We start from the raw sequence: 14,199 nt of genomic DNA, 5'->3' as shown, positions 1-14,199 counted from the left end.
AAGCCTAGATGGAGGTTTCCACAGGCAGCTGACAGGTGTGTTTCCAAGGAGGCAAGATTTCCAAGAGAGCTGGTCGCAGAGAGAGAGACAGGATTGAATTGAATTAAATGGAACGGAATCTTTATTTTGAACATTTACTACAGACAGATGATCATAAACAACAATAATAATAACAAAAGTGGCCTAAAGTTCACCATAATGGCGATGACAGCCTGCCAAAGTATTGGTGCAGATATAATAATGATTAATAATCTAAAACAGGTAGAAAGGAGGGAACCAGGGGAAACTTCATCCAGGGGTGGATCCAGAGAGATCAGCCCAGGAACTCCAAGAAGATCAGGCTTTAAAGGATAACCGCACTCTGACAATAAGTGGAGTAGCTTTAAATTTCCTTCATTTGTGTACATTTTTCTTATTGTATATTTCTTATAATCTGGTCTTTAGAAAAAAAAAAACGTTTATATCACTAATCAGTCTTTCAGACTTTTTCAATAATCTCACTGTGCATGCTTTTATTTATTTATCCATTTACTCATCCCACACTCAGCATTTCTCACCAGTTGTTGGAACTGAGTCTCAATGACTTTGTCCATTCTCCGCTGTGAGCGAGTTCTCACACATGAAAAGTAAAACCATCCGTGTGATCTTACTTTAATCAGATGATGTTTGTCTATAATTGTCACAGAGATGAAGACATGGTGAAGCATTCTAAGACCATTGTCTGTTCTTTGCTTTGATGGTTTTACAGTTCACCATCGGATCAGAAGAAAGGTACTGCAGAGGGAGTAAAAAAATAGGCACATCGCTCTTTAGAGAACATGCAGTGTTTTTTCTCTCTCCACGCTGTAGTCAGAGCTGGGTTAACCACAGGCAGACTTGGAGGGGGGGGAGGGAAGGGTGAAGAAGGTGTCGTGAACATTCACATGAAAATTGAAACTACATTAAATGCCAGCGTGAGCAGGAGGCAGAAGCAGGCGAGCATGAGCGCCGTACATCAAATACCTGAATTTGAGAAACTTAAGAAAAGTTTGCCGAGAAACCTTTTGACGACGTGTTAGTGAGAAAGATGACTGCTTCCTATTTCAGCTACTCTGAACTCTTAAGCAACACTTTGCACTGCGCAGAAAGGAAGAGTTCGAGAGTGGGAAGATTGCAATATGTGTAGAAACTGCTAACAGTGTAAAGGAGGGAAGCTACGTCAACTAACCGAGCCAGCTCGACACATGTGAGTACCAGCTATTTCTATACCACTAATATGCTTGTGTTTAATTCTCTGTCTAACATTGTCTTGATTTTGATTAAAAATGACTGTCCCAGAAGCCAAGTCTTAGAGGAAACTCTGAATTTCCTTTTCTTAGTTTTGTATACTTTTTTTTTGCTGAATTATGCACTGTTAACTACCCAGATTGTCTTTTTTACTTTGTCAGAATGGACCTTCTGCATTATCTACAGCTGATGTCCATAGATGTAGACAAAAATATGTCAATGTGTTTGTGTCCAGGGCTGTTCACAGTTCAGTTAATGGGACAACAGCCATCCCATGGAGGAGCAGCAGGAGGAAACTGTCACTGCTGGATCAGCTGAAAGGCTGCCAGGAGGCCTGGTGCCCCGGGGGAGCCTGGGACAGAGAGGGGGCTCACGCTGCTATCTGTGGGACACCTGCTGGGGTAGGAGCAGACATCAGTCACTGAATGACTCTCGCTGTTATTATGTGACATCAAGCGTCCAGTGTGTGTCAAATGAAGTCCATATGATTGATCAAATCATTCAAGAATCTCCCTGTAAAGCTTCCCACTAACACTAAATAATGACTCTGTTTCCTAACAGGTCCTTGATCTTAGTCTTTGCCTGCTACTCAGTTTTCTTTCCACCCGTCCCATTCGGCAGTGGCGATCAGAATCGTTGTCCGAAGGCCAAAAAACGCCCAACAGATTCACTTTCCCAATTGGACCATTACGGCATTTGCTATAATGGCCCACTTGATAGTCATATTTTATTAGAATTTGACCAGTTTAATCAACTGCTACTCAGTCGATTAAATTTTGACAACTCCTAGGCTTTAAAGGAACTTTACATTTAATGACTTACTTACTTTGCATTTACTTTTAGACCATTTTTTTCTAAAGAAATCTTAGTTCTTTATTTTTTTCTCAGTTTCCCGCCAGTGTCTCCCACTTCCCAGTGTGTCCTGTCTCTGATCCTCTCTTCTGCTTCCTCTCCCAGTTTCGCTGCTTTCTGCGTTCCCAAGCTCGAAGTCGCGGGCATTATTTAAATTTTCTCTAGCAACCAAGCGTTTTTTGTGGGTCTTAATGTTGACATGCACACCTCCGTCACTTAAATGTAGTTCCTTCTTTTTTTTCTGTTTGAGGTCTGATAATACAAAGAACTGCTTTAAATGCAGAAGTAGTGCTGAATAAAAGCGAGTTCATGTCAGGGAAATGACATTTCATGGTGGGTTTGGCTGCTGCACTTGCAGAGAATGTAAGTAACAAAGTAACATTGTATGTGCTTTATGTATTCATTGTTCTCGGTTATTATTAAGCGTGACATGCAGACAATTACACTGAAATGCAAAACTCTGACTGGCAGCAACAAGTTGTTGAACCGTGAGAAATGTGTTATGGGGGAGGAGTGTGCTTTTTTTGTTATGTATTAAGTGCTAAGAGACTAGTTTTCTGTCATAATGTGAAAAGCAGAATGCTGTGGAGGTTGTAGTTGACTTTTGTTCAATCAGATGTTGGGAGGGGGGGGGTTAATTGACTCATTTCTTCTTGTTTTTATGAATGGCAAACAGTAAGACGGCTGTTATGAATCAGTGGAAGATATATTTTTCCTAATTGCCGCCGTTTTTGCTGTCTTTCTGTGTGTTTCTGTGCTCAGAGTTTGGTGACTTCAAGTAAGCTTGTCAGTCTTTATTTTTGTACACACAGAGCCTGAAAACCACTTCCTCTGTACATGTTTGTAAATGTGTGCTTGTCTAAAGAGCACCTTTGAATTTGGCTGTGGTGATGTAACTACATGACAGAGCCGTTGCCTGGGATCACATGCGTTTTGCTGTGCTCAAGTTAATTGTGTCTCAACTGGCCATTTTATTCTCATTGCTTCCAAAAAAGGCGTGATCGATGCGAGTCTCTGTGCAGACAAAGCAAAGCTGTGTGTATGAAAGGAGACATGAAGAAGTGAAAGGGCTTCTTGAGATATTCACACCAGAAACAGAAACACACATACTTCACATTTTTTTCTAAAGTGGGCAAATACCAGGAACAAGATTAGCCTTTTACCATCACTGACGAGACTTCAGTCAGCAGTACAACATTTTAGCCTCATCACTGACTGTAACTGATCCTGTTTCTCGTAGATTGTTATGCCATCTAAGTTAAAATACATAAATCATGTTAGCCCTCTCGAGTTACAGCAGTGCCTGATTCAATGAGGCCTTTACAAAAGCTAGTCACAAGGCATGTTTAAAGACAGAATGAGTTTGATATGATCTGAGAGTAAGAACCTAAAAATAAATGCCCTAACTGCAAGACCCTATTCACAGTCAGGCGAAAAAGAAAGTGCAGCCTCTTTCACTTCTAAGGTTTTGCATGTCAGCACATTTAAAGATCATCTGCTCTTTAGAAGGTCTTAAAATTATTCAAATGCAACCTCAGATGAACGACAACAAATGTCATATTGTCATTATTTATCAGCTTGATGAAATCAAGCCGAAATGCAGAAAGTACATCCTATGATTCTCTAGCTTTTAGACCCACCTTTAGCAGAAGTATTTCTTCAAACTGATAAAGTCATACAGAGAGTGGGCAGTTTGACTGGCCCATTCCGATGCCTTCATTTTCTTCTTTTTCAGCCATTCTGTCGTAGATTCACTGCTGTGTTTGGGATCATTGTCCTGTTGCATGACCCACTCTGGGTCAAGCTTTAGTTGTCAGACCGATGGCTTCACATTTGACTCTAGAATACTTGCAGAGGAGTTTAGTAATGCAAAGTACCCAGTTCTCAAGCCTGAATCATCACCCTTCCTCCAGCATACCTGACAGTTGGTATGAGGTTTCTGTACTAAAAAGCTGTGTTTGGTTTTTGCCAAACATGGCAATGTGCATTACGGCTAATCACCTTCACTTTGGTCTCATCTGTCCACAGAACATTGTTCAAGTCTTGCGGTTTGTTCACATCCAACTTAGCAAAATTAAGCTCTGGTTTCTCCTGGCAACTGTTCCATACAAGCCATTCAGTCCTTTTATAATCGTACTGTAACTAACTGAGGTGTAGTATGAGTATAGTATGAGATGTAGCTCTTGGGTTTTCTGCAGTTTCTCTGAGCATTGCATGGTCTGACCTTCAGGTTAATCTAATAGGATGCTACACTGGGCAAACTGGCAACTGTCATAAATGATCTCTACATGTTAATAATCCCTATTACTGTGCTTCTACAGTAATAAATTACCCTGAACTTACAGTCTATTTCTGCATGACATATTTCTTTAGTGCAGGTATCCCTGAGTGCCAGCTTAAGGAGTCAGCATATGGTTGAAAGCCGGGCAGGAAACTACGCACATAAAACTCTTTTAGTTATCGTTATGATTATGGTTGTTAGGAAGATGATGGCATTTTGTGTTAGCATTTGTGTTTATTTACTTTAGTCCACTCTTGTACTGGTTTATAGTTTTTCCACCACGAGTTAAGACAGTTTAGTCGGCTCTGATGGCTAAAACAGAAGCTAGAAAAGAAACAACATCTTTGGGGTCGTGGTGTGTGCTGCTGTATCACACATGTGTTGTGAAGTGTGAGTGAATAAAATGCACAGTAGAGAGCTCTCTTCTTGTCAGACTCAAGGGCTGCATGAAATATTAACGAGTCCTGCCACCGGCCTGTGGGCCACTCTTTGAAATCCTCGGTTTTCAAGGTTTTCTAGGACAGGATTTGATTGGTTGTAATGAAGATGGATTTGCGCACTAACAGTGGTGTGGGGCTCAGTTTCAGGTTTTAGTTTTGATGCATGCGCAAAAGAAAACATGAAGAATAGAATAGAACATGATTAAAGAAAATCATGTGATGTGAGCGGTCTTAAGCCACACTGGTTCCTCACTCAGAGTTAACCGTCGTCTACAGATTCATATCAGCGTCTCTGAGTGGGCAAGCAAACACTTATCAGCACTTAGTGCATGAGCCCTTAGACATTTGCAGTGTGCGTGACGCTCTGTCACGTCGAGATCAAATCAATTGACTCTTGCCACAGAAATTCTGACACATATCTTTGTAAACTGCAGTCTAAAAGAGTGTCCACCCATCACTCAGTTGTTCTCTTACTGCTGTCTGCTTACCATCTGGCCCCGCCTTGTAGCCTGCCAGCGTGAACATTTAAAAGTAAACGTTTTCCTGCTTTACAGGTCTCTGTGACAGTTGAAATCTTTAAATGAGTCACACGTGTGTTTCCCTGCAGAGTTTCCTGATTGTGCGGGACTCTGTGACGTCTCAGCCAAGCCTGCTGTGTGTGTCTGCTGGAGCGCAGAATGAGGAAGTCTTTGATTATAATATCAAATGCACAGGAGCAGGTAGGATCACACCACATGCAAACATCTGTGTGTGTGTGCGTGTGCACGTGCGTGCATGTGCTTGTGCGTGTGTGTGTGTGTGTCTGTGTGACCAAGCCACCAATTTCCCTGCGTCATTTTTAGTGGTTATTTTATGAGTCATTACTTCTGCCAAAGATGTCAAACCGAACCGATAACTAGAAAATAGCCTAGTAACGTCATGGTAGTTACACTTTCTCTTCTCAGGTTTGTGTACCTGCAGACATGGCAGTTATTGTAGATTGATGCAGATTAAAACATTAAACTCTGGACCTATTTTATTTATTTACCAAACTGTTCCACTTACTGATCTACATGATGTATCTAAAAAAGATCAAACACTAAAGGGTCATCTGACTCCTCTAGCCTGCAACACCCTCGTCAGGCTTTATAAACCACACACTGCCAGGAAATAATCGAGCTGTAAAGCTACTGTGGAAATATATGAAACTCTGACATTGGCTTATCTTAAGTTCCCTTTTAGTTTTTTTCTGGTTTAAACTTTGGTGCATTTCCAGGAAAGTATTTTTCACCGGAGCATTTCAGAATGAGACTAAAGCTGCCCACTCTTTCTGTTTCTCTCTGACAGTTTTCCAATTGTCTGAGTCTCATCTGTCTTTCTCTGACTTGACTCAGCTGGTGCTCTTCTACTCTCTGACCAGGTAAGACTCTCCTGTCTCAGTTACATAAAAAACTCCCCATGCTTGGTTATTGGTGGAACTGTGGACGTTGTGAAAGACTGTTCGAACCTGTGTTTAACCAAATCATGTCTGTTTATCTCTTCGATCTCTCTGTGTGTTTCAGGGATGTGCTGGCTGTTTGTCTCCACATTCCTCGCTGGATCTACAGCGTAACAGACACAAACAAAGAGCGTCTTTCACAGCTTGAACCTAGTGCGTCCGGGCCTTCCTGAGCTTTTGCCTTTCATAATCTTCAACAAAACAATACAAAACCGCAAATAAATACACTGTGTTGAGGAGCCTTGTCAGCTAATTTCACTGATTTCTCCGTTGCAGAAACTTGGCTTTCCACACCGCCTGATCAACAGACTGATGAAATGTCCCACAGGGAGCCAAGCAGCATGATGTGCTCCATACAGGTATGTGGCTTATCAATGTGTGTGTGGATTTTTGTGAGGGAGAGGGAGGGACTTAAGGGGAAATGGTGTCTTTACTTCCTTCAGTGGGTAAATCAATAGCCTGGTAATTGTCTCAGAAACAGAACATTCATCATGCAACCAGAAGCACCACTCCAAAATAATGTTCAGGTGCCCACAAGAATATTATGTGAGGTGCTAATTTAACTCTCTAAAGTGGTTATATGTGTCTATTGTGTAAATAATGTTGCTTTCTATCCTGTTAACACTGTATGTATGCGTTTTTTTCACTAGCTGACTTCCACAAACGGGGCCCTGTGTATCATCAATCCCCTCTACCTCCGTGAACACGGAGATGAGTGGCTGACCCACAGGCCCGCTGCCGCACAGCCGTCAAATTACAGACGAGAGCGACGCCTCAGCACCACCCGGCAATGGGCAGGCGCCGGGTTACAAAGTAAACGAGCCATCTCTTTGGAGCAAGAAATCCCTGCTCCCAATACAGAAAGCTCAGGTCAGTGCACCAACTTCAGATGGCCATTTCACCCAAAATAAAAAAGCTTTCTCAGTTATGAACAGCGATGTTAGACAGTGTAGTTTCATTTCCCCTCACAGTTTTGGAAAACAATGTTTCTATCTATCCAGATCAGGAGACGCATTGAACTTAAAGTTTCTGTTTAAACCCCTAAAAACCTTTTTTTCCCCCTCATGAAAATAAGCCTACCAATAAACTCGTAACTGTGTTTTCTATACATTTTGTACACGGACAGAGACGTGCAGTCCTGGTCAGTTCTGCTGAAATGTGTGAGAGGGTAAAACACAGTTACGAGTTTCTAAATCAGGAAGTCCTGGGCCACAGAGAGTACGCTGTTCCTGCAGGTCAGAGGGAGAAAAAAATCCACTGTGTCTGGTGCAAACAGGAAGTGGCTTTGTGCAAGCTTTTAAAACTAAATATCACCACAAAAAGCATTCATGTGGGTTAGCACTTATTAAAATGCTTTAATCATCGTCAGCTGTTCTGTCATCTTGCTCCACACTTGCACATATATTTGGCTTGACCACACTGTCAGACAAAATGTTGCTAATGTGAAATAAACTCCTTAATCGCTAGCTCTGACAAGTTAGCCCTGCACAGCAAGTGGACAAAACTAATTCCTATGGTTGTTTTTGAGACTGTCAGAGGTACATCATATTCCAGAAATAGTTAAAATGCCAGTCCTGTTTCTCTGTTTATGTCACTTGTGATATCAGTAAGTGGGATCAGTTAAATTCATTTAAAAAAAACTGTGATGTTATTTAGGTTTAACCAGAGCCCGTTCCGCTGATTCAGCACCAGCTGAGCAAACACCATCAGGGGTGGTCCTCCGGCGGCCCAGTCGGGATTTAGTAATCTCCCAGCCTCAGAGAGTGAGCACGGGGAGCCTACCTTCATCCACTTCCTCCACCCCCAGAAATGGAACACCTGAGTTGCAGCGCCACAGCAGCCCCGTGCCTCAGTCTCCTCACAGGGTGTCCTGGATTGAGGATGGTGTCTGGCTGCCTCCACCCAGGCCTTCTTCCTTGCTCCAGCCTCCATCACTCGAGCTTGACTCGATTTCAATCAGCAGCATAGAGGAAGAGATGGAGCCCCAGATGCTAAGCTCGCCACATCACCACCCTTCAGCACACCGTTTGGCTGATAAGGTCCTACATCGCCTCTCTGCCGTGGGCCAGGCGCTGGGTGGGCTGGTAAGCCAGAAAAAAAGACTGTCCAATCGTGTGCAAGAGCTGAGTGAGAGGAAAGGTGCTGCATTCGCAGAGGCTGTGAAGGGATTTGTGGAGATGACATCGAAGCGAGGGACTGATCCTAGCGGTGTCACAGGGTCGGAGTTCTTACAGGAAGTGAGATTATCACTCACATCACTGAGGGAGACACTGCTGGAATATGCGGAAATCCAGATGTTACTGGATAGCATAACTGACCTAAACGACTCAGAGATTGGTGAGTGGGCTGTGACATAACACAAAAATGATTTTAGGTTTTTGTTGTCAGCATAAATGACAAAATATATATTTTGCATTCTTGAAACCTAGTGGATGAACGCTTAGTGCTCCAATAATTATCTCTTATGCTATCTTTTGATCCTGGTGTAGACACCCTGGTGGAGCTCTCCATCCACAAAGTGGCTCTGAAGCCTGTCTCCAGCCACCTCTACTCCTGCATAGAAACCTCTCGAACCAATGATGGCACCCTCGAGCGTCTCCAGAGCAACCTGCGCTTGCTGGAAAAGAACGAGGTGACTGAACTAGGAGGTTCAGCAGGAGTCGGAGTTCCTGACTCCATCACGCTAGATCGTATCCAGCAGAAATGGAATAATATGCACGATGTCTACTCCCCAAACAAGAAAGTGGAGATCATGCTCAAAGTCTGCAAGAGCATCTATCACAGCATGAGTGCCAATGCTAGCTCAGGTAGCCTGGCAGTGTTTTGTAAATACTACTCTTCTACTTTGAGTCACTTGGTTGATATATCCACTTAAAGTCATGTTCTTCTCACAGCAGGTAAAGTGTATGGAGCAGATGATTTCCTGCCCTGCCTGACGTGGGTGCTGCTCCGTAGCAACTTGACCACCTTACAGGTAGACACAGATTACATGATGGAACTACTGGATCCCACACAGCTACAAGGAGAGGGTAAGCCAATTATAATTCAAAGACAATGTAGAGGAAGTGTGATGCTCCATTTTAGTAAATCATGTTTGAAACTAAGTAGAAGTTTTTCTGACTTTACTCAGAAACTTAGTAAGTTTTTTGGCTTTGCACATTTTTCCATAGTGATGGCTGCTCACTAGTCTTCAGGCCGATGTGACTAAGGACTAAGGGCACACACTTGCAGGACTATTTTATAGTCCTGCAAGTGTGTTCATCTGCTGTTTAAATTTTGATGGAGGAGTTGCTCTCGTGCAGTCCTCCAACATCCTGACTGCACATGGCTGGATGTACATGAACTTAAAAAGTATGGCCTTTTAAAGTCTAAAGATGACACTATAGAGGGTCTTACCCTTATAATTTTATTCTTGCACTACTAATATGGCATTGCATGCTTAAAATAATCCTTATGTTTTCTTAATTTTGTCCTTGGTGCAGCACTTTAGTTTTTCAGCTGTCTTGAAAAAAACAAACAGTTTTAGCTCCTGTTCCTCTTCGTTTAAGTGAACTTTCTTTTAATTGGCTGCCCCCTTGCACACAGGAAACAGCAAGTGGGTGGGGTTTCTGTTCTCACAGCCTTAGAGCTGTATGCCTGGGACACAGAGCAAAAGACAAACAAATATGAGCATTTAGTGCACTCCCAAGACCTAAGCTTTGGTTTTAATCAGTCCCCCCTACTTGTATGGAACTTTATGATGACACTTTGTAGCTGTAGTTTTGTAGTTTCCCCACTGCTTATAGGTTGTGTCACTCAATGTCACCTTTTTCTGTATCCCCATATCAACAGGTGGCTACTACCTTACAACTCTATATGCCTCTCTCTACTACATCAGCAGTTTCCGCCCACGACTGGCTGCCCGTCAGCTTAGTGTGGAAGCCCAACAGTCTCTCAATCAGTGGCATCGCAGACGCACACTGCACTGTAACCAGTCGCGTCGCAGCAAGCACAGACGGACTATTCGGAGGCAGGTTTGTCGGGATGGGAGTAAAGATGAAGGCAAAAATGAAAATGCATCTGTTAGTATGGAGGGGTCACAGGAACAGGAAGAAAGCAACACAGAGGCTCTGCAGACACTGAGCGAGGAGACAGGGAGGGAACAAGGAGCCAATGACCAATCACAGCCTACTAGTCCAACTTCAGACTCTCAGGAAGAAGAAAAAACAAGCAAACAGGAAGATAGCCAGACTTCTGGTGAAGGAAAAGAGGAGGACCACAGAGCATTATAATGAGATGCACATCGTCAGGAGAAGGTCAAAGACCCTCAAAATGTTCTTACTGGTCAAAGCCATTTCTCACCTTTTGAAATTCTTGCAAAGAGGTAAATGAAGCTTTTGACATGTGTTACTAACATGTGCCTAACTGAGCCTGAGGATTGGGAATCCTCTTGGGTCTCATGATAAAGCTGGAGTGTCACAAGTCGAGAGGATGAATGAGATACTAAAGCGACATTTCTTAAATTTGAGCTGTTTTCTTCTAAAGTGTAACAAGAGGTGTCACACATGGACACCACTCTCTTGTCACACTCCAAAAAGATTCAAAGCACTGGTCTAAATGACAACGGGTTTAATGTCATAAGTGAGCTGTAAAGACAAAACTTGCCACTAGAGACTTGATTAATGGGAGCTTTTTTGGCCACCATGATCAGTGTAAATGTGTCACATAGATCAGTGTTCCCCCTCATACTCCGGGGGGTTAAATCTAGTAATTGATCACATTGATCAATTAACAGTATATATTAAACATAAGCAATGTATTTGATACAGTTGCTTTATCACATTTCATAAACCCCCCTGACCAGGAAGTGGTTGCATTTTGTAACATGTGCCCTGGGTTGGAATCCTTCATGCTTATTAATTTAAACTTGTATCATTCGACATTTCTAAATGTGGTCATATTAAAGCAGTAGCCTGCTAAAAGAGTGAAGTCATTAAGGTCTAAAAAAAAGTCTGCTTAGGCTGTGCAGTTTATTCTGCTCTTTTTAGCACCACCTACAACAGACAGCTGTTTTCAGGTAAATGCAGTCCCACTTTGTGTTGCTCATAGAGTATATTATTATTATTATTGTTATTATTATTATTATTATTGTTATTATTATTATTATTATTATTGTTATTATTGCAGAAGCTTGCTCCAGGATGAAATGCTAAAATGTACTTGGACAGTGTTGCTAACTCTATTGTTAATAGCGTTAAATGGTGTTAGCAGTAACACTTTGATAGTGCCATGGGCATGTCTTTTCCTTTTGTCCTAAAGTGGCAATAAAATAAAATAATCAATAAATAAAACTGAATCATTTGATCCTCTCAATTCTGTCTCAGGCTCTTTTCTAACAGCATTTTGCTGCAAAGGCATGTGCTGTGTTGTTTCTGGTCTCCACAGTAATGCACAAACACTTAAAATCCACAGACTCCCCACAAAAAGCAATTACAGTAACACCATTATCACTTATCTCTACACTATAGTAAAGGTCATCCGTAGTTTGGGCCACTAGAGGGCAGCATTCAACCTTCTCTGTTATGAACAACTTTTAGCCCCTTGATTGGTTGGTGGCTTTGGCGCTTTCTTGAAGAGGAAGCTGAAACTAAACTAAGTTACATAAGTTAAAATCACTGTGCTACTACTACTAGTACTAGTGATAGTGTGCCCCTTTTGGCACAGTATAATCGTCAGCAGAAGCAGAAGCTATAGCACCAAACAGGTAAGTAAGGAATAAATCACTGGGCGCGAGACAAAGCTGAAAATGACAACCGAAATTACAAGACTGAAAGGGAGGAGTCAAAACGAAATTTGCATATATGTAAGGGAGATGGCATGTCTATAAAAGTTGCAGTTGAAGTGATAATGAAAAGATACTTGCAAGTCACATTTGAAGAGGTTCTTGAAAGGAGACTTGAAAGGAGGTGTGTTAGGCTAGTCATTGACACTAAATGTGTAAGTCAAGTTAAAGCACCTGTAAAAACAGAGTGACAGGTGGAAGTTCAGCACTGGGCACGGGGGCGTTGGGGGTAAGCTGTCAGCTAATGCTGGCTTGGTTTGCAAGGTGCATCAATAGACAGGATTCATGCATTACACAGAAACTGCTGTTAAGTGCTAAGAAGTATACACATAAGATACTAGAACTTAATTCAACAAATTTACCAAATTTGCTTCACTGCTGTAAAAGCAGTGAAGCAAACTGAAGCCAATTCATTTGTTAAACTGTTGCACTGAAAAGTGCAAAGACTTTATTGACTTAATTAAGTTGAGGTGAACCCAGTCAGGAAGTGGCCACAGGCCGAATAACGCACAATTTTAAGTAAGTAAGTAAGTTAGAGCCTCTACAGGCCTCTACTAAAAAGCAACTTCTGAAACCCAGACAGCTGAAAGCATGTTAAATCTGCTGAATAACGTTTGGCATGTTGCATGGCAGTTTGTGGTTCATTTTTGGAGCCACCCTCAAGTGGTCATTCAAAAATCTAGTTTTTGGTCCATCAGCTTTTTTTTAGTCTTCAAGGTTGTCACTTGGTTGAGACTTTAAGAAGTGGCTATTAATAAACTAAAAATTAAGGCTGAAGCACCTCACTTAAAGTACACTTAGTGGAAAAATAGCACAGTTAAAAAATTAAAATAAAAGGAGTCATAAATAGGCCTAGGCCGCTAGGGGCTTCCCATGATTTCTTCTTCGCTCATCTGCTTTCGCTCCCTGTCTCTTTATACACCACTCTGTATTTAATCATTAGTTATTATTAAACTCTGACTCTCTCTCCTGTAGTTTGCCTTTCATCCTGTCTTCCTCTGCTCTCTTCTTTTTCCCCTTACCACGAACTGGTTGTGGCTGATGGCTGCGCCTCCCTGAGCCTGGGTCTCATTCAGGTTTCTTCCTGTTAAAAAGACGTTTTTCTTTCCCACTGTCGCCAAGTGCTTGCTCAAAGGGGGTTGTGTCATGATTGTGGTTTCTTCTATTATTGTAGGAACTTTACCATATAAAGTGCTTTGAATTGATGCTGTATAAATAAAACTTAATAAAAATGCTGCAGCAAAAAAAAAAATAAAAAAAAAAAATGGATGGAAGGCACGGTTGAAGTTCTTGTAAGACAGAAGTAGAATTTACATTCATTATTGTAATTTAATCTACAGTCTGTAGTTATTGTTCTTGTACATTTTCCTATGATCCATGACACATTTTTTGCTATTGCATTGCTATTGTTGTTGTTATAATATAATTAACAGCTTGTAAATTCAAATGTTACCACAATACTTAATAAATGCACATACATTGAGCGTGTACACATGTGAATAGTTATGCAGAGGGCCTCTCATGTAAATGTACACACACAGCTCCATGTACATGCACATATGGAACCGTCTCATCGCTGCATTCTAAATGACCGAGCCAATCAAATTTGCCTAATGAGACATCTGGCATTCTGCCTGCATGTGGATGGCAAGCCCAGAAACAGCTGGCCTTTACACACACACACACACACACACACACACACACACACACAGAATTTCCCTTTTTCTTTACACATACTATCAGTATGTGATAGTTGGTGGACAGAGCAAGAAATGCTGCGATACACACTGAATCATGTATGCATGTTTGTAGTGAATGTCTATATCACACACACATGCACACATACACATACACACACGGTGGGCAATATTTTAAGAAGTGCTGAAGATAGAGTTGTGGTCCAAAGCATACATGGCCAGTACGTGTCATTCTCCCACACAAAGTCCTTTCACATATGTGATATATTATGCATACATGAGTGTGTGCAACTCACTCACCACTGCCATAAATTAGATATATGGCACTGGCAGTGGCAGAGGTGGTTGTGGTGTGTGTGTGTGTG

The 14,199-nt window shown here is 41.8% G+C and overlaps 1 protein-coding gene across 2 annotated transcripts; it reads left to right on the top strand.

Moving 5' to 3' along the window:
* The first annotated feature begins 918 nt into the window (after positions 1-918).
* rinl (Ras and Rab interactor-like) lies at positions 919-11,668 on the top strand. Of its 2 annotated transcripts, XM_005454289.4 has the most exons (11): positions 919-1,225; positions 1,502-1,667; positions 5,447-5,558; positions 6,166-6,238; positions 6,381-6,469; positions 6,593-6,675; positions 6,967-7,186; positions 7,973-8,653; positions 8,806-9,123; positions 9,211-9,345; positions 10,148-11,668. In XM_005454289.4, coding segments are annotated over exons 1-11 (2,319 nt in total). In that variant the 5' UTR covers positions 919-1,223; the 3' UTR covers positions 10,588-11,668. The 2 variants fall into 2 exon arrangements, with proteins under 2 accessions (XP_005454346.1, XP_005454347.1); XM_005454290.4 differs by lacking the exons at positions 919-1,225; positions 1,502-1,667 and adding an exon at positions 2,158-2,481.
* Positions 11,669-14,199: the final 2,531 nt, after the last annotated feature.

The sequence above is a fragment of the Oreochromis niloticus genome, linkage group LG14, assembly GCF_001858045.2.
Source record: "Oreochromis niloticus isolate F11D_XX linkage group LG14, O_niloticus_UMD_NMBU, whole genome shotgun sequence".
NCBI classification, from domain to species: Eukaryota; Metazoa; Chordata; class Actinopteri; order Cichliformes; family Cichlidae; genus Oreochromis; species Oreochromis niloticus.
The sequence above is the reverse complement of the archived record's forward strand: the minus strand, read 5'-3'. Positions and strand labels throughout refer to the sequence as shown.

Bases quoted from the DNA above. Each gene is read 5' to 3' on its own strand.
- rinl (XM_005454289.4), top strand. The intron at 1,668-5,446 runs GTAGGAGCAGAC...GTTTCCCTGCAG, and splicing joins TCTGTGGGACACCTGCTGGG to AGTTTCCTGATTGTGCGGGA. The intron at 7,187-7,972 runs GTCAGTGCACCA...GATGTTATTTAG, and splicing joins TCCCAATACAGAAAGCTCAG to GTTTAACCAGAGCCCGTTCC.